Genomic DNA, 22039 nt, shown 5'->3' on the forward strand with positions numbered 1-22039 from the left:
GCATTTTGTGCTATAATTAACGAGGACAGCCAATGATGGGTGAAGGAGATGGGGAGGTCAAGGAGCCAGACTTGTTACAACTCCTCCTCAATGTATTAAACCCTCAGGCCATGTTTCATATACTAAGTTATCAAGACAGATCTGTATATCAAATGTAAATTATTGTTAGTAGCAAACTTAAACAAGAGGCTTTTTGTTGGCTCCCTCATAACTAAAGCATTATTGTTTATAGTCAAGATCAGGCATAACTACCCCTCCCATTATTGTACACCATTTGGAAGAGTCTTGAAGCCACATTTATTACATTCTGTTTATTCTGCAAATGACATCTGTAAAAAGTATACATCAAGCCTAAGTGTGGAAAGTTCAGTTATTTTACAGTACATTTTATTTCATAGGAGAGCCCTATAAAAACAAATGTACGTACACGTGAGTGACGTAAAGATGCACTCTATGCTACAGCACAAACCAGATTCCATATAGTCTACGTGTCGCATTTTGTTTAAACAACAGGGTGCTTGCCTTCTTAGGATAACGGAATTCAAGACATTTTATTTTCACCAAACTGGACAATTTAAATGTCCTAGATATGAAAAGTAAAAACAAAAATATCTAAAAAAGACAAAGTTGAAATGATCAATGCTGAGTTCCACATTTACACTATGAACAGCCTTGCTAGCACATTTAAAGTAAGCTGCAAGCATGAAGACAAAGTGTATGAGTGCAGGTTGTTGGAAAAGGGGAGTATGAAGATGGCACAATGGAAAAGGTCATTTTAAGGCCTTTAAAAGGCAAGCACCCTGTGGCTAAGAGCTGTGCAGTATTTCGTACTCCAAAACAAACTATGAACAGGCTGTTAACACTCTTTCGATCCTTGTCCGAGTGTTGATTTGGTCGATGACTGTCCAAAAACCTAACCCACCCCATGCTCCTTATCAACATCTGCTGAGGTCCCGCCACTTTCTCGCTTTGCTCCCTCCAAAACCACCCCTTCCTTTCTCCCGTCACAGCAGGCAGGCGGAACAAAAACAGTAGAAAATATTCGGGCCCCTCCTTCCTCTCCTGCACTTCAGTCTCTACTGGGACTTCCTTCTGAGGAGAAAATGGCGGACGGGAGGGTTCTGGAGAGGGTCTGTGTAGCGGAGGGGTGGATTCAGCAGCAGGAGGAGGGCAGGGAGTGGGTGGATAAGAGGGGGGTTAGTGGCTTTAGTGTCCATCTCATGTGGTGGGGGATGTCATGCCTACCTCTAGGGGTGTGAGAGAGGGATGGGTGGGGATGGCTTCAGGGTCCATTTCCCTCCAGTGATCCCGTTACAAGCACATCTGCCGTCTTTTCCTCAGACTACCGACACAAAGACCACCTGCGTTGTGAACTCCATCCTCAGGAAAAAAGAGCCACTTCAATCTGTTCCTGTAGTAACCAAAAAGAAATTAGAAATCCATCGCCCTGACAACATGCTCCAGAGGACAAGAATAAATGTTCTTTATTTATACACAGTGTGCTGGTGGCAGGTACCAGCACACCTCGGTACACATCATTATGAACATTGTGATTTTACCTGTTTCACCTTAGACAATTATCCATGTTGTGATTCATAGATCATATAACCAGTGTCTCCCTAGCTCTATCACTTTCTCCCATCACAATTGGACAACCTAATTTTGTATTAACTCGTAACAAAGCCTAAATAGTAACCCATTGTATGTTTTTGGGAGAAAAGGTTGGAAATGTAGAAAAGATAGTCAGAGTGGTAATGAATAGAGAACGCTTGTCGAGTGGATATCAAGTCTCCATGGTGTCTAAATAAATATTTCAGTAATCGGTCGATTAATCACAGATGGTCCATCGAAAAATAAATAATCTGCAGCTTTTCCAATAATCGTTTCAGTTAAGCAAATTTGTTAAATACTCCAGTTCGGTTTGTTGCTTCCTTTGTCACATTTGATAGCAAATTAAATATGTAAAGATTTTGAAAGGTTGGCTTGCGCTTGTGAATGCCATTTGTAAAAAAACAACTTTTTGCATTTAATAGATTCATCTAGAAAGAAAAAATGTGTTATACTCTGCTTGTTGACTTGCAAGGATTTTATGACTATGTATCACACTAAAGATTGCTCGTGAAACGAAGACTACCTTTAGTGGGATTCACAGTCTCGTCAGTGTTGGCCTCCTCTGCTTCTGTTGCGACACCACACACCGACTGCTCCATTTTCTCCTCCGTCCCTCCTCCTGGCTGCGGCTCCGGGGGGGAGGATCCTGTTGTTCGTGGCTCAGCGTCTGCTGCGACTGCTTTGGGTTCTGTCTCCTGAGCAGCAGCCGTCTGTTCCAACAGAGGCAAAGACGCTGTGGTAGAGAACCAGTGTCGTACCAAGTCTGCTGTTAAACCACTAGCCTGAGCTAGTTCCTGCAACTGTGCACAAAGAATAATCTGTGTTAAAGGACAGGGAGGATACCTTTTTTTAATTAAAGCTTGTCATAGCTTAAGAGCAGCCACCGTTATCACAAGTGACAATTACAGGTTGACAGTAAATGCTAAAAACCTGTGTCCAAAAGCATAATGAGGCATTCATAAAAAAAAAAAATTTAAAAAGTTGCTTATAATCAAAAGTTCTCTTATTTGTTTATAACTCACATTAAGTCGAAATGATTTGTTTTATTTCAGAAAATAAATAATTGTGAAAATCAAATCCCATAAAAAAATTGAATTGCTCTTCTGTTCTAAATGTGTTAAAGGTGGGGTATGTAATTTTGGAGAAACCAGCTCGAATGCGCTAGAATTTGAAAGTACACAACCGGAGAAAATCTGCCTCTTCCTTCAGGCTTCCTTACAGAGCCCCTCCTCCAACACACACGAACGCGCACATGACCAATGAGGGCACGAGATAAGTTTGTGCACAGATGGAAGGCTGACAGGCAGGTAGGCCATCCAGTTACTTTAGCCGGGCCGGCTAAAATGATTGGTCGTGCTTTTTACAGCGCTACGGCTTCCAGAGATGACTTTTTTTATGTATTTATTGTCAAAGCATTTAATGTATTCATTGCTATCGGGACGTTAAGAGCATTCCATGGAATATAACAAAAAGTGTTTCTGAAATAAATGACATACCCCACCTTTAACACTATTTGTTGTCTCCTTACCTGTGACTCCTCCAGGCTGCTGTAGGTGTCGCGGTGGGCCTGCAGGATCTCTATGTTCTCCTTCTGGAGGTCCTCTTCCAGAGCCATGGTCTGGTAAGCCTCCAGCCACTTCAGCTGGCCGTTCTTCTGCACATAACGGCAGTCTCCAAACCAGCGCACCACCTCTGGTCGGGGCAGTCCGGAGCTGCAGATCAGGTCATCGTACTGCGTGGCGCTGGGCCACTGGGTACGAGCGTACACTTGTTTGAGCTGTTGCAGCTGCTCCGCGTTCTTCTTACCTCGTAGGGCTGTGAGTTTGGGGGAGTTGGATGGTTTGTGTGTTGGGGTGGAGGGTTGGGATGGTTTGGGGGTGGTGGCTGGAGTGAGGCCTGGGGAGGATGCAGGTGTGTTACTGGAGTGCAGCGGGCTATCCAACCCTTCACCCTCTGCTTTGCTGTTGGCCTCGGTCACCTTTAGCATCTTCAGGTTGATTTTAATAGGGTTCACTTTCAGTTCTCCTGAGCCTTCCTCTTTCTGTCTCTCCTCCCCATCAACTTCCATCTCCCCCTCCTCCTCTCTCAGCACCCGCTCAGCATCCTCTTTCTTTTTCTCGGCTGCCAGCCTCTTCCTCCTGTCAGCGAACCAGCCATGGATCTCCCTCCTGGTCATCTTTGTCTCAGATCGCAATCTGTCCACTTCCTCTCCTGTCGGGTCTGACTCCAGGCAAAAACTGGCCTCTAGAGCTTTCAACTAAACATAAGACAGGAATGGAAAAGGTCAAAAAAGGACTGAGTAGATTTAGCAAGAAGGATAATTGGCACAATTTAAGATTTTTCTTTAGGCACTTATCTAAAAGGCATTTCAACGTTTTAAAACTGTATGCAATAACACTCCTGAAAAAGACCAGTAAACAGACATTTTGAAATAAGTTGAATTATTTCTAAATGTTTAAACTTAATAATAAAAAGTCAGTTTCAGCATTAGTACTGATTGATCAGTAAAACATTGTCAGCCTCTAAGCATTGAATCCCTATAGTTTCTTACGAACCAATAGCCTCACCTGATGAGGTTCTCTCTCCTTGTAGCGGATAGCTGTGAAATCTGGAGAAGGAGCTCTGGGGAGTCGACGGGAAGGTGTGGTGGGAGAGGTTGGAGTCTGTGATGCAGTCGGGCTCAGGGGGGCCGAGCTGTGCTGGGGAGTTTTTGATTCGGAGTTGCTGCTGCTCTCAGACAGATCCACAGGTTGGGCGCCGCCAGCAGCTCCGCCCCCTGCCGTACCTGAAGCGCTCCCTGCTGCCCCCGCCTTACTCTGCGCCCCTGTGCTGGAGCGGGACCCTTTGAGGTTGCGGAAGTGGTAGCGCCGGTCACTGAACCACTTGCGGACTTCTCGTACTGTGAGCCCGGTCAGAGCGATGAGCCGGTCAACCTCCTCCTGGTCGGGAAACTGGCAGACCAGAAAACTGTCCTTCAGGTGGTTGAGCTGCTCCTGAGACTTTTTGCCCTTATAGAAGCTGGGGTCCAGGAACGCGTTCAAAGACATCCGAGATGCAGGTGAGGGGGAGGGAGACTTTGAGATGGGGGAAGACGCCTCTTCCATTTTGATGGCTGGAGAGCTGCTGGTGGTGGTTTCGACATCATGCGTGTCATTTTTGATGCTGCTAACGTTGGCATCTTTGCTCTTCTGTCCCTCTCTGCTGCTTTCTGTGGACCCTTTGTTGTCACTCTTCACGACGTTGGTCTTGTTTGCTTTACTGAAATCAGTGTTCTTAGCATTTACATAGCTGGTGACATTACTATTGCTCTTGTTATTGTAGTTTGCACTGCTTTGTTTACCATTGACACTGCTAACCCTAGCATTACTGCCCCCTAAACTAAGGTTGATGACACTAGCCTGACTGCTAGTAATAATACTGCTTGTGCCCCCTCTCCCACTCCTACTACTATTACTGCTGCTAATTATGTTGCTCCCAGTGCTACTGCTGCCCCCCGTCCCCACCACCATGCTGACGCCTTTGTCTGCCACCAGGGCGGCAGCGGGACGGGCCTGCATGGGGCGGGCTGCTGCCTGGGGCTTCGGTGTGACAGCCAGGGCCAACGGAGTGCTGCTAACCTGGATACCATTTGCCATGATAACCCCTCCTTGGCTGAGAAGAGAGCCCTGCAGGAAGTGAGGGATCCCTGTCGCCCCCAGCGAGGCAGGCAGGACTGTGAATGTGTGATGGGTCGAGGTTTGGTGACTATGGATGTGGTTCTGCGAGCTGGCAGGTGCAGTCTGTATGATGGTGTTGAACATCTTCCTCCTGGCCTCCTCTATCTCCTCAGGAGACCAACTGATGCCTTGTTTGAGTCTCTGGGCCGTGAACCAGATCTTGATCTGCTCTTCTGGGAACTTTGTGACCACAGTCAGGTAGCAGAGCTCCGCCTTTGTGGGGTAAGGAAACTTACTGAAGGAGGTCTTCAAGAAGGAAGAGGAGTCCATGGAGGCACTGTAGGTAGGGATGCTGCTCAAAGGAATCATCACCTGGGAGGAGAAAGATTATCGCATTATTCAATCTCTTATTAATCTCATTACACTGGGACACAACAAATTCATTACAAAAGTTACCTTAGGGAGATTTTTGGAGGTTGAATGCGAAGCCGAGGAAATATTTGAGGAGACTGTGATTGGTGCAGATTGATGAAAGTTTCTGTTTTGAACCATTGAGACCACCTGTAGGGAAAATATTTAAAATGTATTAAATGTTTTTCATATCTAATATAAGTCAATTATAAACCAACTTTTCCAAAACAGCCTAATGACCACCTACCTGTGTGATGGGAGTCTTGAGCATTGGTAAAGCTCCAGAGCCGTTGACTATCTGGATTGCTGAAGGCAGAGTGACTTTTGTGGTCCCATTGTGGACGATGGTGGGAACATGGGTGACTGTGACTGCAGGAGGATCTTTTCTCTCAGTCTCTCTAGAAGAGGAGTCTGAGGAAGGCTCATCAGAGATAGGGTGAGACACCACTATCCGTTTAGACTCTGATTTGCCCTTCAGCATCCTAATCATCGGGGTTTTGGTGATGGAGATCTCGCTTTCTTTCCCTGTTTCTGCCCCAGTTAGCAGATTCTGCTCCACCACAACCCTCCTGTCCTTCTTCCTCAGCTGCAGAGTTGTGTTCAATGTGCTAGGGTGAATCCTGGCATTATGCAGGGCCAGCCCCTCAAACTTGGGCGCTGAGACCCTGCAGCTTACACAAAAAAAGCTGGGGTCCGCACGAAAGTCTGGGTGCCCAGAGTACACATGATCCAAGAACAAGTTAAGGTCATGGGTTTCAAAGTTACAAGGCTTACAGGTATAAGTGCCAGCACTGTCTTTGATGGCGTCCCCCGCCTCTGGTCTGAAAGACTCGCCTGGGTCGGGAGAGCTATGTCTGCCACCTCCAGAAAACCTGGATTGACAGTAAAAATCCGGAGAGTCCCGGTCAACCTCATCTGTTGGGCGTATGATCTTGCTGGGGATCATACAGGGGATAGTGGTCTTCCTCTTGCTGGCCATGGTGCGACCACAGGGTGGGTTCTTCAAATGGCTGGGAACAGGGTTTGAGTGAGATTATGGGCTGACTATAGACCAGGCATGGGGGAAGGAGGACAGCGGGACATTTCCATAGGTCCACTTGTAGTTCTCACTGCAACTTCAAAGAGGGAACCTGGAAATGAAAGAGTAACACGTTTTAGAACAAGTCAAGTTTTAAGATAAGAGGTAATTTATTCATCTCAAATTGGGACATTTTAGAAATGTCCAAATTCGGGATCAATAAAGTACCTCTAAGTTTTGGATTGTGGCATAAAATGTTTCAAGTACAAATGACAGAAGAGTCGTGAGAGGGAGAACAGATTGCAAAGAGAATAAATTAGATGGGATATCTTACGCCACTCAGTACAACCCAGATTTCTCAGCTAGAAGAAATCCATGGCTGGATTTTTCCAGGTAAAATATCAACAAAACAGGTAATAATAAGCATTGGTGTTAAGATTCAGCCCGAAGCCTTTTAAAAACTAGAGTGTTGCTTGAAGATCTTTAAATAAAAGAAATCTAGTCTTGTCCTCAACTCCCATGAAACTCAAGGCTCTCTTTTATGAGGGCATTCAACCCACCTCAGTCTGCTCCTTCACTAAAGGCTTTTTAGGAGAGCTCCTGTCCTACCCTCCTTTCCCCTCCCCCACACAACTCTGCCTCACTTCCCCTCATTCAGACACACCCCCACAGAGAGAGCACATTCTGTATTTTATCCAAAGACTCTGTAGCTTCAGTGAATACTTTTTATGAAGATTTCCACAGAAATTCTCACTTGTGAATGAGTTGCTTAAGATAGAGTCTACTTGATAATTGTGTTAGTGGGTGGATCAACAGATGTTCCTCAGGAAAATGGCGTTCTCGTCCAACACTAGCACACACAGTGCAGATTGAAACCGTAGGCCTGCGTAAGTGTGAATGTGAATCTTCAAAATGTTCACATCACCCCTAAATCCTTTGTCCCCCTTACAAAATGGTGAAGCTTCCTGTGGAGGAGTGTTCCCCTCCCTCTGACAGAGAGGTAGTGATGCAGAATTGGAGGACAGCTCTAGGGCAATTACTCTCCCAATCACTCTTCACCGACATGACACCTCACGCAAAGAGCAGCAAAAGCTCACAAAAGTTCAGCAGCTAAAAGACGTTGAACAGGAAAACCCTAAAACCTTTCAAAGTCCAGCTCCTCCCTTCACCAACAAATCCAAACCAAATGCAGCTTTTCTGGTAGGCCGCCCAAATCTAAAATAATCATGCTCTTTCAAAATAGAGCAGTCCTATAAAAAAATGTTAAACTTGAGAGGGACTTGTTTCAGACTTAGCATAACCTCTTGATGCACAATAATAATAATAACCACTATGTCCCTTTCAGGTGAGCAGCACACTACAAGTTGTCATCATACAATTAACCAAACCACCAATCAAATGTAACTAATTAAGTGGCAAATGCCCTCTTTCTTTTTGACCAACAAACACACACACTCTTTGCTTTACATAAAGGTCATGGTACATTAGCTCAGAGCCCAGTTAACCGTCACAGGCCTGGGGTGTGACGGATACCCTTTCACACACTTACCGAGCGAAGGTATACTTTCCTGCAGTCTGAAGCCAACAACCTCAGTTAAAGTCGATGACTTTTTCTAACTTCCTGTGTGTTACTTTTCAAAATGTTTTGAACTCAATACCACAAATAATTCATCAATACCGAGACACTGTATCAAGCATCTTAATTGAACATGCTAGTTGTTATATTTATCTTAGTTTGACGTTATGCATCTGAGAGTGAGGGGTAAAGAGGCAAAATAAGTTTGCTACTGTGGGGGGAACGTGATGCCCCCTTGTCCCCCCGAGCATGCCTCAGAGAGAGTAACTGCCCTCAGCTCGGGCTGTTGTGCACCCCTCCTACTGCCCTGCCATTCAGTTCTGCATCAGGGGGCACCGCTCTGCCAAGGCAGGCTGGTCACATGACCAACACAAAGGCTTATGGGGGGGCAGTCTCAGCCATCCATCACGTGGTTCGGTTGGGTGTAGGGGGGGGCAAGCGAGAGGAGAGGACGGTGGGGGATGGGCAGCCGGTTTGGGGGTGAGGAGGCAAGGGAAGGAGGGGTGTTAACTGTCGTGGAGGAAGCACTGAGGTGTTTCAGTGAGGAATTTCTCCTCCCTGATACCCCCCCTCCAACCAGCCAACACCACCCCGCCCTGCTAACCCCCGATCTTCAACGCCCCCTTCTTGCTCCAAACTACAATCACAGTCCTTCCCTCCTCCCTCCCTCCCTCCCTCCCTCCTCGCTGCACTGCAAAGACTGGAATGTTCCAACCCGAGCTCTTCAGCCAGTGGACACAACCTGAAGTTCAGCTTGAGTGTCTGTATGTGCACACTCATGCGTCTCAGTGTATCATGTTCACCAATTACTCAAACTAAAGACAAACACATAAGGTATCACAAATTATCAAAATAAATCATGTAAAAACCCACAGGCGGTTACACCGAAAGACAGCGCTACGATCGCAACAGATCTTGCATCTCACGCTGATGGCATGTGAGACAAATGACAACACTGACCACATTTGCAGATAAAGCTTGAGTCTTTGCAAGGCGAGTTACCAGCGCAGACCCAGAGGCCTCACACAGGTGAGGATAGAAACAATGCACAATGCAGGCCGAGCTATTATCGGCGAGTCGACATGGGCAGCTCATGTCTCCGCAATGCCGGGCTCAGACAGAGCACTGTTGACTCACGGGTATGAGCACATCGGCCAGAAACTTTAATTTGAAAGCTACACATAGATTGACTGACCATGTGGTGATGGTGGGTTTGTGTGTTATGCGTGTCAGCATTTGCATGTGTGGGTTTCCTGTGAGATTGAGAGTGGAGAGAAGGGTAGGTGGGGGTGGGCGAGTTGAGCAAGTGTGCTCACGTCTGTGTGTGTATGTGGCGTGCGGGGGTGGCTGCCTGCATGCCTGTGTGTGAGGCTTGTTTACCGAGGTAGTGAAGCTGCCATTTTTTCTGCATGTGAGAGTCAGAGATCTCCCAGTGACACACAAAGGCGATGTTCTTGACTTACTGACTCTCGTCTAGACCCGGGCTGTGTCCTTCGAGTACAGGCAAATGATAACACACTCTAGAAATCCTACAGCTCGGCTGCTTGGCGTAGCAGTAAGCTAACTCCTCACCTAGCTGAGAGTACAGGTGTAATGTTGATATGTTTACACGTGTAACAAATGCTCTATGGTGTACAACACAGGCAGTCTTTTCCTTGTTTGCTCTTGCTTCCACACTTGTCTTTTTTTCTCCCTCTTCCCCTGTCTCTTCACCCTCACTCCCCCCTCCCTCTCCCTCGCCAACAGTCTCTGCACCCCTTAACTCCCTCCCTCCCTACCTCGGTTTCTTCTTCTCCTCCCTCTCTTAGCAAGTTTGGCCCAGGGAGACAGGTCGGCAGCGCCACTGGTGTGTTACTGTCCCTATGGCAACCACCTCCTACCCCCTCTCTCTCTCCCACCAGCTCCTTTCTGTAAAGCACATGCGTGTGAGTAAACACACACAGACATGGTTACTCAAACCTTGGCGCACACACACATCTCTTATGCATCCAGTCCCCAACTTGTTTGTTCCACACACCCCTGTGAGTGGTATTTGGCGAGTCCCTGCCTTGCTCCTATTTCAGTGCCTACCTCAGGCGGTGTTGATGTCTCCCAGCTAGGTGTGGTCGCCGTCGCCTGGGCATGCTATTGGCCAGAGCTGATGGCGTCTCTTCCTGTTTAACTCTAAGTCCCCCTCCAGACATACTGCCCTGGCTCTCTGTGGCTCCTGTGTTTGGCCTCAACGGCCTGAGGCATGCAGGGCTTCTGTATTCACTGTAGGCAACAGAGGCATGGATACATAAACAGGGCTGGAATCTCTTTCAGAGACGACTGAGGGACCACCTCTATCCCCAAGGGTGAGCCCCCAGGCTAATTATAAAGTCTTCACCAAAGCCCTTTACCATATACTAGTCTATGTTCCTAAACCGTTGCTTTTTCTACCATGTACCAAAAGAGAAATCCTTCGCCATGTTTTCTTCTCTCCCAAAAACAGAAATATCTTGACAGCTACTGATTATACTCCCACCTTAAAAAGACATGGCTCCAATATGACTCCTCTTGTCAATAAACTCTAGGGTTTTCACACACTTGTGAATCTGCTGACGCTGATACACGCTCACAACCCTCAACGCTTACACGTTTTGTGGGTCTGAACTTATTACCACTACCATTTCATCGCCAATACAATAGTGGCAACGGTAAGGAAACCTCAATGACTGTGTCCTACGGTGTCATTCCATCTGCTCCTGAGTCCCACTTGGGCTGCTCTCAGGTCAGGGAGCGGATGGCTGTGTGGGTTGCAAACGGCTGCAATACTGTGGCCACTGCCAGTACAGGCTTTAAACTGGGTTGCTGAGAGGGGAGGGAGAGAGAAATGGCGGAGCACCATGCTCTGTGCTGTCCAACCTAAAATGGCTGACATCCCAAGCTGTTAACCAGCCAAGCAGAGCAAGAGGCTGCTGCTGCTGCTGCTACTGCTGACCCAAACCTGCTCGCTGTGTCCGGACATGTGGGTGGATCACACTGCTACCCCACAAAGATTGAGAAAAGGCTCTAGAGTCACATCTGACAATATTTGTTGTTGTCAAACTTGGTAGAGATCTGGAAGTAAATTGTGGGTCAACACAGAGAGAGGAATAAACTCACTGATTAAAAGTGATTACTGAATGAATCACACACACACACACACACACACACACACACACACACACACACACACACACACACACACACACACACACACACACACACACACACACACACACACACACACACACACACACACACACACACACACACACACACACACACACACACACACACACTTTTAAGATGTTGTTCGATGTGTAAAAAGGAAACTTGAAAACACAGAAAATCATTCTCACGATGAACAGAAGTGCAAGGCCAAAATACAGTTTACGTAAATGTTCTTATGATTCATCCTTTCATAGAAAGCAGCTCAACCTTTCCTAAACTGAGGGATAGAATGGGAGAAAGAGAGAGAGGGGAGGGGGGTGAGACTTTTCAGATTGAAATGTACAGCCATTGAGCTCAAGCATCACCACAGCAAGAAGGCATAATAATAACAATAATATTAACAACAAAAATAGCTGACTTTTGTACCCATTGACAACAACAAAAAACCTACATAGCCAAATTGATTATTTAATCAGCAATAGTATAGGAGCTGACCTCTTGTATACTGAGAGATGTACCACTGTGAGAGATAAATATATAGGTGGATTAAGCTGCCCGTCTATGCTGGGGACTCACGTGGACATCAGACACAAACGAGCTGTCTGGGAAAGCTTTGCTCTAATCTCTGGAGTCACACACTCATGACAACACTGACATGATAGAAATCCAAGACAACAACTTCAGACTAGTAGGCAACATAAAAGCATTAAGTTATGAAGCTTTATGAAAAGTGTGTATCCTTGTATAAACCAATCTGTGAACATTACACTTTTATATGACAAAAATATAGGTTTTATAATAAGGTCGTGGGTAAATCATAGTTAATCAGTTGCACAATTGTCCAAAATAAACTCTGAAAAAAGTCATAACTGATTGTCTAAATGATTTCTAACTTCATTTATGGCACAGACTGAAAATAGGGAGTTTAAGCTGAATATATTAAATGTATGAATTTAATGTAAAGCGACAACATCTAATAGCTCCTTATATAAACAATACATGTTTTAAAAAGATGAGGAAATAGCGGTATTTTATTAAATTACAGTGTCTGTAATGTAACGCTAGTCCCAGAGCGCAGCGGCGTCAAACATTTACGAAAATGATGCGTGTTCATCTTCCGCTCAAGTTAGGCGGAGTGAGCCCCAACTTAATAGGCTTGTCTGCGTTATAGGTTTTAAACATTGCAACCAATTCAGAGTGGAGGAAAAGGCAAGCCCCCAGCCCAAAAAACTACTCTCTCTCCCCCCGCTGTCGCCATTTTAAGCAGGCGACATGCAGCTGAGCCAAAGCGCAGCCCGCAAAGGTAAGGCGGCACTATTATAGCCCGCACAAGTTTTGGGAAAGATGAAACACTTGTGTAAATGTGTATTATAAAACCACACTCACCTCGCTTTGTCGGAGCTCAGTGTATGCAGCGCAGGATTTTAAAAAAAGTTTACAATGATATGGGCTCAGTGGAGGCAGAAACTGACGGGAGGCTTGGGCTTCACTGATGGCAACTTAGAGGTGTAAGCCCCCTCTGTCCATAGGCTGGTGATAAACGTGACACTGGAGCCAGGCTGGTCCCTACAACGCTTGTTTATTTCGAGTGGCTCTCAGTGTTAAAGCAGGCAGTGGAGGGGAGGAAAATACGACGGACGTACTGAGGGAAGAGACGCACACGTGACTCAGACGTCACTGACGGTGGAGTTGGCGTGAGAGCTCGAGCTCCGCCGTGCAGAGAGCAGCAGAAGTGAGTCAGACATCCCGTCCTGACTTTGACCCAACAATACGTGGGGGTCCTGGTCAAGTTTTAGTAAGCAACAAAAGATTCTCCTGTCTAGGTGAGACGTCATGTGTTACAGCAACTCACACCTGTCCCTCTCTTCCAGGTGACCCCTCTTAAAGAGATAGAAGGCTACATTGTGTCAAAAGTTCATTCATCACACCTCAACTATACTAAAGAACTACTATCGAAAGATTGCCAAAACAATAACATATAAATGACTGCTCATCCGTATGTTCAGTATGTAAGGCAATGAGCCTTGTTGTTTTGTCTCCAATACATTTCTAGAGGTGGGAGAAGTACTTAGATCTTGTGTAAAAGTATAAGTACCAGAATGTAGGGATACTCTGTTAAGTAAAAGTCCTGCATTCAAAATGTTATTCAAGTAAAAGCATCAACAATATACTTAAAATACCAAAAGTAAAAGTACTCATGATGCAGATTGGTCCATTTTAGAATAATATATTATAGGTTTTGATTATAATTATTGATGCATAAAGTGTTATCAAAGCTGGTAAATGTGCAGTTTTAATTACTTTGTATGCTGCAGGGTATAGCCTGTGAATGTACTCCAGGTGTAACTAAAGTCTTATGTATGTGTTGATTATATTTCACATCATTAATCCAAATCTGCAAAGTAACTAAAGGGATTAAATAACTATAGTGGAGTAAAAGTACACAATTCACCTCTGAATTCTAGTAGAGTAGAACAAATTGATCAATTACTTAAATTAAGATTGCAAGTAATCTGTTGAAGTACATCTTGAAAAAAACACCTAACAAACTAGCAACTGGGTGTATACAGTCAAATCAAGTTTTCACAATAAACTTGTCTTCTGCTACTAGGTTTGCTGGAGTTTGAACCTCATTCAAAATATTTACTGTCTGCATAGACATAAAAGGTAGTTGGAGATTGTACAAGACCATGGCTCTTCTACAAGTAGGATATGTAGATTTATTGCTATTCAGTTAGTAAGAGTACATGGTTTCTTTCCACTGCTTCTCAAAGGAATTTTACAATTCAACAGAAAAAGCTTTTCACTTGTCATATTAAAGTGTTATTGATTTCCATTAAGCTGTGTTTATTATGCAGCCATGCAATGAGACACAAATTAAGATGTTCATCACACATCCCCCACATCTTCCTGAATGACTCATTTAGTAAAGATGCATAGTGGGTCAATTTGAAGACTCAAAAGAGAAACTGAAATTCCCCAAATGGTTCTCGTATGTGCATGATTGTATTCATAATTACACTGATTTTAGCATATTACATCTGTCATCAATACACATTCATGAGAAATATATTAAAATATCATCAGAATACATTTGGGAGTAAGAGAACATTGATATTTTATAACAGGCAACTGAACATTTGTTTCCATCCTAATATAATTTATTCTAATTATCTGTGTTTTAAATACTATTCCCAGGGGCATTTCCTTATTCAATCAAATCTTATCACTCAAGCGTCAATTTTCATGATGTATTTGTCCGACTGGTTTAAGGAACGAGGCTATGGTTGGACAATAGTAAAGCATTATTGGAAAGGATTAGCCAAATGTCTCCATTCACACCAGTTTATTAGGTATAACAATCATGGTTATCTCAAATCAGAGTGATGATCTGGAGAGGATGTACAGGAGCTAGATAAGGCTTTCACCAACTGCAGTGAAGCTCACCTTCATGAAGGGAACCCTCTGCTGGACAGTAGAGAGAATGACTGAAAGAAGAGCAAGCGAGTGTCACTTAAGGGTAATTGTTTTTTCATTATTTCAGATGTTGCTTTGTTTAAATAAAACATGCACCTATGTAAACGTTGAAAAACTGCTACTTTTTAGGGGAAATTTGATTTCAGAAATCATTATCTTGTATTTTCTTACAATCAAAATGTGTTTATTACCTTTATTTTGTCCTCCTTTAAAAATGTGTATTATAAATATATATTTAGGTAACTCTTGGTTTGTTAATCATTTTGCTTTACGTTGTAGTTGTTCACCTGTGGTTGATGTTTACTTCAATGTTCTCTGAAAAAACTGAATATATACCAATTATGCAAAACTGAAGAAAGAGAATAATAAAGCAGCCAGTGGACAAGGATTAACATCTGTTTAGGTGTGTTTGTGTGTGTGTGTGTGAGAGAGAGAGTGTGTGTGAGTTGTAGCCAATTGACTTGAAACCCCTTCTTATATAATCAATTTGAGATATGTAAGCTGCATTGATTATTCAATTCAACAATTTCTCAATCGAAAATTAATTAGTTTAATAAAAAGACATAAATGCTCAAAAGATTTTACGCCCAGCTTCTGAAATGTATATGTACTTTTTGTGTTTTCTTTGCCTCTTTGATTATCAGTGCATCATATCTTGATTTAGCACAATTGGTTTGAATGATATGTTCTTTACATATTATTTTATTCATTTATTCAAATGTGACTTACAATAATATATACAAAATACTCACAGTGCACAGTTTGTTTCTTTCATCATATATCGGATGATGTAATGTAAAAAAAAACACTATGCTTTTATTTTTGCCTTACATACTAATGAATTTATTAACAATAAAGTAAGCAATATAGTAAACTACTTAAATACTTGGCAATGGTGTCACAATGTTTTTAAGGAGAGAGGAAATGACATTAAAGACTGATTTTAAATACTTGAATATCTGAAAAACAACTTTGGCCTTTGTGAATGTCATGTTTTCTGATTAAAAAGTGATCAACTTTACTGTTAATGACACTTAAATCATATCTGAGATATAACCCAAAGCCGTATGAAACACCCAGGTTAATGAAATAATGTAGAATCAGAATCACTTTATTCATCCCACAGAGGGAACATTTACATTGTTATAGCAAAGTATAAATAGAGACGAAAAAAATTAAACACAATTAGATAAAAGGCATGCACATAATATTTCAAATAAACATTATTAAAGTTTACATAAGTACATATTCAGGTAGATAAGTAAGTAGCTGAAGTATTTATAAAATCAAAATAAGTGTAACATGTATGTTAGATAACAGTATTACAATTATATATTGCAAAGAGTTATTAACAGATTTGTGTTCCAGTAATATACGGTCTAACTAAGAACATGCAGTAAGTCCAATAGCCAATGTAAGTCCAAAAGTTGTTTGAAGGAGTACATAGGTTTAATAAATTACAAAAACACTCATGAGGGGTAACCCAAAAGTATTACCTACCACAACCTGCTTTGACAGTTCTGAATTGCATTACACATCTTGACCACTAACTGTCGCTGCAGATTTTAAGCACTTTCTGCCACGAGCGTTGCAGAAACGTCGCACTCGCTCATTGGCTGTTGTAGGCCGGGGTCAAACTGCCTTGCGCATGCTCAGGTGCCCTTTTTCGCTTCCAGACTGAAATCTGTCAGATCAGCGTAGCGTACGTTGCCTTAATACCTTCTAATATTTCAGTACTTTCTTCCCCTAGTCTGCGCTAGAGACTTTTATCTAGCCTGAAGGGTCCTCGGATTTGGATTCTAACCTTTTGACGTCTACAGCTGAAGGAAACAGAAAAGAATGACGACCAATTTAAAGCGGAAAGAAGAAAGTCATCTGCAGAATGGGGGTGTAAAGCAGCCCTCATGGAGCAAAGTCTTCAACAGTACTGCTGTCTGGGAGGAGAAGGTCAGACAGCTTTAACATGTAGCTCAGTTGTTATGTTGTCGCTATTAGTTGCCACAAAGTTATCAAATCACCTGATTTGTTGTCCGGTGTTCATAAAGACGGCTATCTGGAGCTAGCCAGCATGCTAAGGATTATGTGGTTTGCCTGGGTTACTTGTCAATTGGAGAAAAAAATAATGCTAGGCCTGACGTTAATTTTCTTAAGAGATTTGTTCATAACAAAACTACTGGTCTTGAAGTCGAATATATGTATAAAACGCTGAGATGTATTACTTTATATACGTTGGCTTTGAAGGGATCAAATTACTAAAATGCCTTTTACATTTCTCAATACGTCCTCTCACTGAGTAATTTGCTTTAAAATAGTCTAGTGTTGCATCTAACACTATATGTAATTATACACACTTAATTTAAGCAGCTGCAGCTCTTGCTAACTTAAATTGCCATAAGTTACATTTCGGTTTATTGGCTCATCAATTACACGATTAATATTCACTATCACAAGTTTTTTGTGTCAGTGTTTGTCTCCCTAAATGTTACCTAAACCCAACCTTAAGTCAAACCCTAGCAAATCATCGTATAGTCACCCAACCATAACCTCAGATAACCTTAGTGAAGCCCTAAGCCAATGGGCGACACTTATTATAAGAGAAACAGGCTTTGACAAAAGATTAGTGATGCATCAAGCTATTTTAGTCAAAACAATAGATTATGCATTGTGTTATAAACAGTTTCTCCGTCTTTTTTTTCTGTGGAAAGAACCATCTCACACACACACACACACACACACACACACACACACACACACACACACACACACACACACACCCTTGTAATACATCCCCTAAATAGAAAACATAAACAAATGAAATGAAGGGGATAATAATGCATTACCATCTTTTCATTCAAGTATTTTGTTCTCTAAATGAAGTTTCTCTCTTTTCTTTTACAGGATGAGTTTTTAGATGTGATTTACTGGCTACGGCAAATTATTGCAATAATCCTTGGTGTGATATGGGGAGTCGCACCGTTGAAAGGATTCCTGGCAATAGCCATGTAAGTGTGCTGGACAGACTGTCTTAAAATATATATTTAACTGAGCATTGTCGTTGATTCATATCTCATTGAACCAAATAAAACACAGAAAAGTTAACATGTTCATGTGTTTGTTTCGTTAGATTCTGCATCATCAACGCTGGCATCCTGTACGTATACTTCAGCAGCTTTCAGCAGGTTGATGAGGAGGAGTATGGTGGCACGTGGGAACTCACCAAAGAAGGCTTCATGACATCTTTTGCTCTCTTTATGGTGAGTATGCTAATATTTATTGAAAGACTTGTTGGCTTTTCAGCTTTCTTTAGAATAAGAGGTTCAAAATATGGGCTAAAGGCAAATATACGATATAATTACGGTTAACTCATGTTTTACGTCATTCAGCTGCATAGCATTTGAGCACCGCTATATAGGGTGGAGATAGCTAACATGTGCATGGCATCTTATCCTTTTGGTTATTTTCCTTTTATAATTAAATAAAATCGCTTATTCTGGTTTCAAATTCGTCATCAAATCAAAGACCGGATAATTTTAGGTTCTCAAATGTATGATTTGAAATAATAAAAAGTTTAATTTAGTGATGCTTAACGCTCTGTGGTTTACTTAATCTGTGCATAGAACACCACTAAGAAAATGTGAGAATAAAACTGAAAGATCAATAGTCCCCTTAACAACAGTGTGTATTCACAGTTTTAATAATAATAATAAATTATAAAAATGTATGATAATGCTAGAAAAGGGGATCTACAATTAAAGTAAGCTTAAAACAAATTGTATCGATAAAAAATAACATTATTTGGAACACCAAATTCTTGTTTTTGTAGGAGTTGTGCTCAGTCAGTGTATTTGTCCTTAGCCAGTTATTATTAGTCCGCTTGTAATTGAGTATACTGTGCTGCTAACCACTATGACCTGCATCAATCTTAAGTTTAATTTGATCATTTGTATCTTTAATTTATTTTTCTTTTTCCTTTACCAGGTGGTGTGGATAATCTTTTACACAGCACTACATTTTGAATGACAGGGATCCATAAGACACTAAATATGAACATTTCTGTTGAAGTAAATTGCCAAGAAAGAGGAACCCCACAGCTTGAGGGGTCTCAATGCTCCTCCATACAATATGACTTTTTCAGTGTGCAGTGCATCATGGGAATCCTTGTTTGATTAACAGGATCCTGCAAGAACACCGTGATGAACAACAAAATGTACATCTGTCTAATTCAGGGGTTCCTTTTAAGGCAGCCTTTATCACACTTCCCACATGTTTATATTTCCTTCTTCATTTTAATGTCATCATCTCTTTCAAAACACTACCGAAAAGGTCAGTTGAGATCGGTCGCAATTCAATGTGCGATGGAAGATTGCCCTGATGTGAATCAGAATAGAAATCCCTTGGTTGGTTTACTACAGGGCCTTTCGTCTGCTTTAGAAGACATGAACGGACATTTTAGACTATATAAGCAGCATGTGTTTCATCCCAGTTGCTGACAACAAACTGTTGTCATATTTATTAAGGATCAGTCAATCCATAAGTGTGAATTGTTACCTTTTTTTTTTAAATGTAGGGACAAAACACATCATACCGGATGTAACTACCAGTAATGAATTGTTCTTGTGGTTTTTACTGTTAAATACCATCTCTTAAATTTCACTCCAAACTTTATGTTTTGTCTTTTTCTTTTTTTGCTCACTCGATATAAACGTAGCATTTTTTTGAATAAAATCTGTCAATAGTCATTTCATCTTAAAGGTCTGGTGTCCAACACGTGAAAGTTCTTAGGCAACCACACAGCTGATATCTCACTCGTGCTAATTTTAACATCAAAACCAAATGCCGGCTCGTAAAATACACATCGGCTGATATTCAATCCTGATGACGGGATCTGCCAGTAGTATCAATATGCTGTTGCTAAGGACAGGAACTAAAAACTATCCAAGCAATCTGTCCATACAAATGATTTCCTCAAAGCAAAGAGGAAACATGCATGCCCTTTTCAGATGCAAATGTTCACGGATTTAAGCTTAAAACGAGTCTGTGCACTTCCATGACTAACTGTTCTTAAATCTAGATGTCATTTATTAATGGCATTAGTTAGGAGGGTAGACCTAATTTAAATTGGATTATTCTCACTTGTAGCTTCCAGATCAAAGTCTTACCTATTGTTTTTTAAATTAATTTAAATTTGTTTGTAAATTCTGTACAATGTCCGTTTTGTCAAATCCACCTTGTATTAAACAGATTTATTTGTACTTATGTTATATCTTGTTTAATGTAACATATTTCTCAGTATTTTATAGTGAAGAACTTTTAAAAGTAGTTCTTGCAAAGTTATTAAAATTATAATGTCATATTAGATACGCAGCTGGTGTTTGAAAGGATTGTATTTTCTGATCAAATCTTTTGGGAATCATTAAACATGGGCTTTATTTGGCCTCCATTTTCAAAGACATGGTTTTTGTGTTTTATTTTGAATCCAGAAGCTATTTTAGCGTGTAAGATTATTTCAGTTTTGATCAATTTTGGAAATCCATTTCTGGCAGCAGAATTCAGGGTTTCCCACACATAGAATTTACTTGGGCGGGCCGCCCAGGTATATTTCGTGACCCATTTAGTTTTAGTTTTTTGTATGTAGGCCTATTGTGAACGCTGCGCAAATGTGGGTCTGCCTCACACAGGGTGACAGGCTGTCTACATGATGTGGGCTGCCGACATGGCCACTGTCATATACAGATCATAAATCAAAGCCCTTGATTGGTCTCTGTGTATCATTCAAACTCGGGATAACTAGCTCAGGTGAGGTTAAGGACTCTGAGTGTTTAGATCATTTGGGTTGCGTTCCGATAATCCAAAAATCAGCTCCTAAATTCTAACCCTATCTCCTATTCCTTGACCTCTGAGTGAAACGTCACGGGGTTAAGGGATAGTGGATAGGAGAATTCAAAAGGACTTAGGAGAAGAGACTGCGGGGTTGCATTCCAATAGTCCATTTAGCTTAGGAACCTTCCTAACGGAGTGAAATGACCCGGAAGTACGTCACTGGCAGCCATGATAAGTGCCGTTCCAATTCTCTAAATGAAAGGAAAGGAGGTTTCAAACTTCCTTTATAACCTCCTTTAGCGTAGGAACCACTGGACCTCCCTAACCGAAAGGAGAGGATAAAATGCTGCCCCACAATGCATTGCAGCCGCAGCATTTGCCGTCACTCAACAGTCGGCCGTTCACGGAAACAACCGATTATGACCGATAAATGATATCATGAAAGTTACGGTGCTTATTAAGCATTTTAAAACTTATGTGGTAAGTTGCCAAAGTGCTTTTTTCTGAACGTTCATCAGTATTATAATCAAAAAGAGAAATATGAACGTTAGTTTTTACTGAAATGATCAAATAAAGTCAACATCTCACAGTCTTTACTGAGCTGTGTGGAGTTTGTTCAACTTTTAAAAGATGTTTGAATGGTGATATACACAGTGATAGATGTTAAGGACTAACGTTTATAATAAATACATTTGTATTGATTTTAAGATCTTTTCATAGTTCATACAATCATACACTTTGGGATCATTTGTATTAATGTGGACCGGAGGGAGAGGGTGACGAGCATAAGTTTCACTTTCCTTTTTTATTTCAATTCCAACTTTGGTCATGAAGAATATGTTTCTCTGTTGTCCACGTTCATAAAGCATAAAACAACAGCATCAGAGCACGGTGCAGAGTCTCTAGATGAGTTTACAGTAGTCCCTCGTTCTTATTGAACATCCATGTTGTAGTCCGCTGTATAGAAAACTGTAGTTTCCATAGTTTCCCCAAAGCAGCAGACGCACATTCATGACGTCCGCTGGCGCATCATAAACACGTGGGATAGTGAAAGTGCATTCGGATTCTCTAAAGTACCGCGGTCTCTTCTCCTAAATCCTTTTGAATTCTCCTATCCACTATCCCTTAACCCCGTGACGTTTCACTCAGAGGTCAAGGAATAGGAGATAGGGTTAGAATTTAGGAGCTGATTTTTGGATTATCGGAACGCAACCCGGTACTTTAGAGAATCCGAATGCACTTTCACTATCCGAAAAATGCTTAATAAGCACCGTAACGTTCATGATAGCCTAT

The 22039-nt window shown here is 42.0% G+C and overlaps 2 protein-coding genes across 5 annotated transcripts; one reads left to right on the forward strand and one right to left on the reverse strand.

Moving 5' to 3' along the window:
• Positions 1-280: 280 nt before the first annotated feature.
• On the reverse strand, positions 281-13115 carry zhx3 (zinc fingers and homeoboxes 3). Of its 4 annotated transcripts, XM_034207445.1 has the most exons (9): positions 12836-13115; positions 10343-10525; positions 10051-10180; positions 5926-6808; positions 5724-5828; positions 4179-5639; positions 3140-3868; positions 2135-2411; positions 281-1411 (listed from the first exon to the last, which is right to left on the reverse strand). In XM_034207445.1, exons 4-9 carry the CDS (start codon positions 6655-6657, stop codon positions 1401-1403), a joined length of 3315 nt encoding a protein of 1104 aa, XP_034063336.1. In that variant the 5' UTR covers positions 6658-6808; positions 10051-10180; positions 10343-10525; positions 12836-13115; the 3' UTR covers positions 281-1400. The 4 variants fall into 4 exon arrangements, with proteins under 4 accessions (XP_034063336.1, XP_034063337.1, XP_034063333.1 ...); XM_034207446.1 differs by lacking the exon at positions 10051-10180; XM_034207442.1 differs by lacking the exons at positions 10051-10180; positions 10343-10525.
• A 3455-nt stretch (positions 13116-16570) lies between these two features.
• Positions 16571-20376, forward strand: rab5if (RAB5 interacting factor). Its single transcript, XM_034207533.1, has 4 exons — positions 16571-16873; positions 17825-17928; positions 18051-18180; positions 18905-20376. Exons 1-4 carry the CDS (start codon positions 16766-16768, stop codon positions 18944-18946), a joined length of 384 nt encoding a protein of 127 aa, XP_034063424.1. The 5' UTR covers positions 16571-16765; the 3' UTR covers positions 18947-20376.
• Positions 20377-22039: the final 1663 nt, after the last annotated feature.

This window comes from Gymnodraco acuticeps, unplaced genomic scaffold (genome assembly GCF_902827175.1).
Source record: "Gymnodraco acuticeps unplaced genomic scaffold, fGymAcu1.1, whole genome shotgun sequence".
In the NCBI taxonomy this organism is placed as follows: Eukaryota; Metazoa; Chordata; class Actinopteri; order Perciformes; family Bathydraconidae; genus Gymnodraco; species Gymnodraco acuticeps.

What these genes read in the sequence shown, in the direction of transcription:
- rab5if (XM_034207533.1), top strand. Translation starts at nt 16,766, where the DNA reads ATGACGACCAATTTAAAGCGGAAAGAAGAAAGTCATCTGCAGAATGGG. An exon ending in GGATTCCTGGCAATAGCCAT is followed by an intron (nt 17,929 to 18,050) that starts GTAAGTGTGCTG and finishes TTGTTTCGTTAG; the next exon opens with ATTCTGCATCATCAACGCTG. An exon ending in CATCTTTTGCTCTCTTTATG is followed by an intron (nt 18,181 to 18,904) that starts GTGAGTATGCTA and finishes TTCCTTTACCAG; the next exon opens with GTGGTGTGGATAATCTTTTA.
- zhx3 (XM_034207442.1), bottom strand. Translation starts at nt 6,657, where the DNA reads ATGGCCAGCAAGAGGAAGACCACTATCCCCTGTATGATCCCCAGCAAG. An exon ending in TCAAGACTCCCATCACACAG is followed by an intron (nt 5,829 to 5,925) that starts GTAGGTGGTCAT and finishes TTTTCCCTACAG; the next exon opens with GTGGTCTCAATGGTTCAAAA. An exon ending in GCAGCCTGGAGGAGTCACAG is followed by an intron (nt 2,412 to 3,139) that starts GTAAGGAGACAA and finishes CTTTGTGCACAG; the next exon opens with TTGCAGGAACTAGCTCAGGC.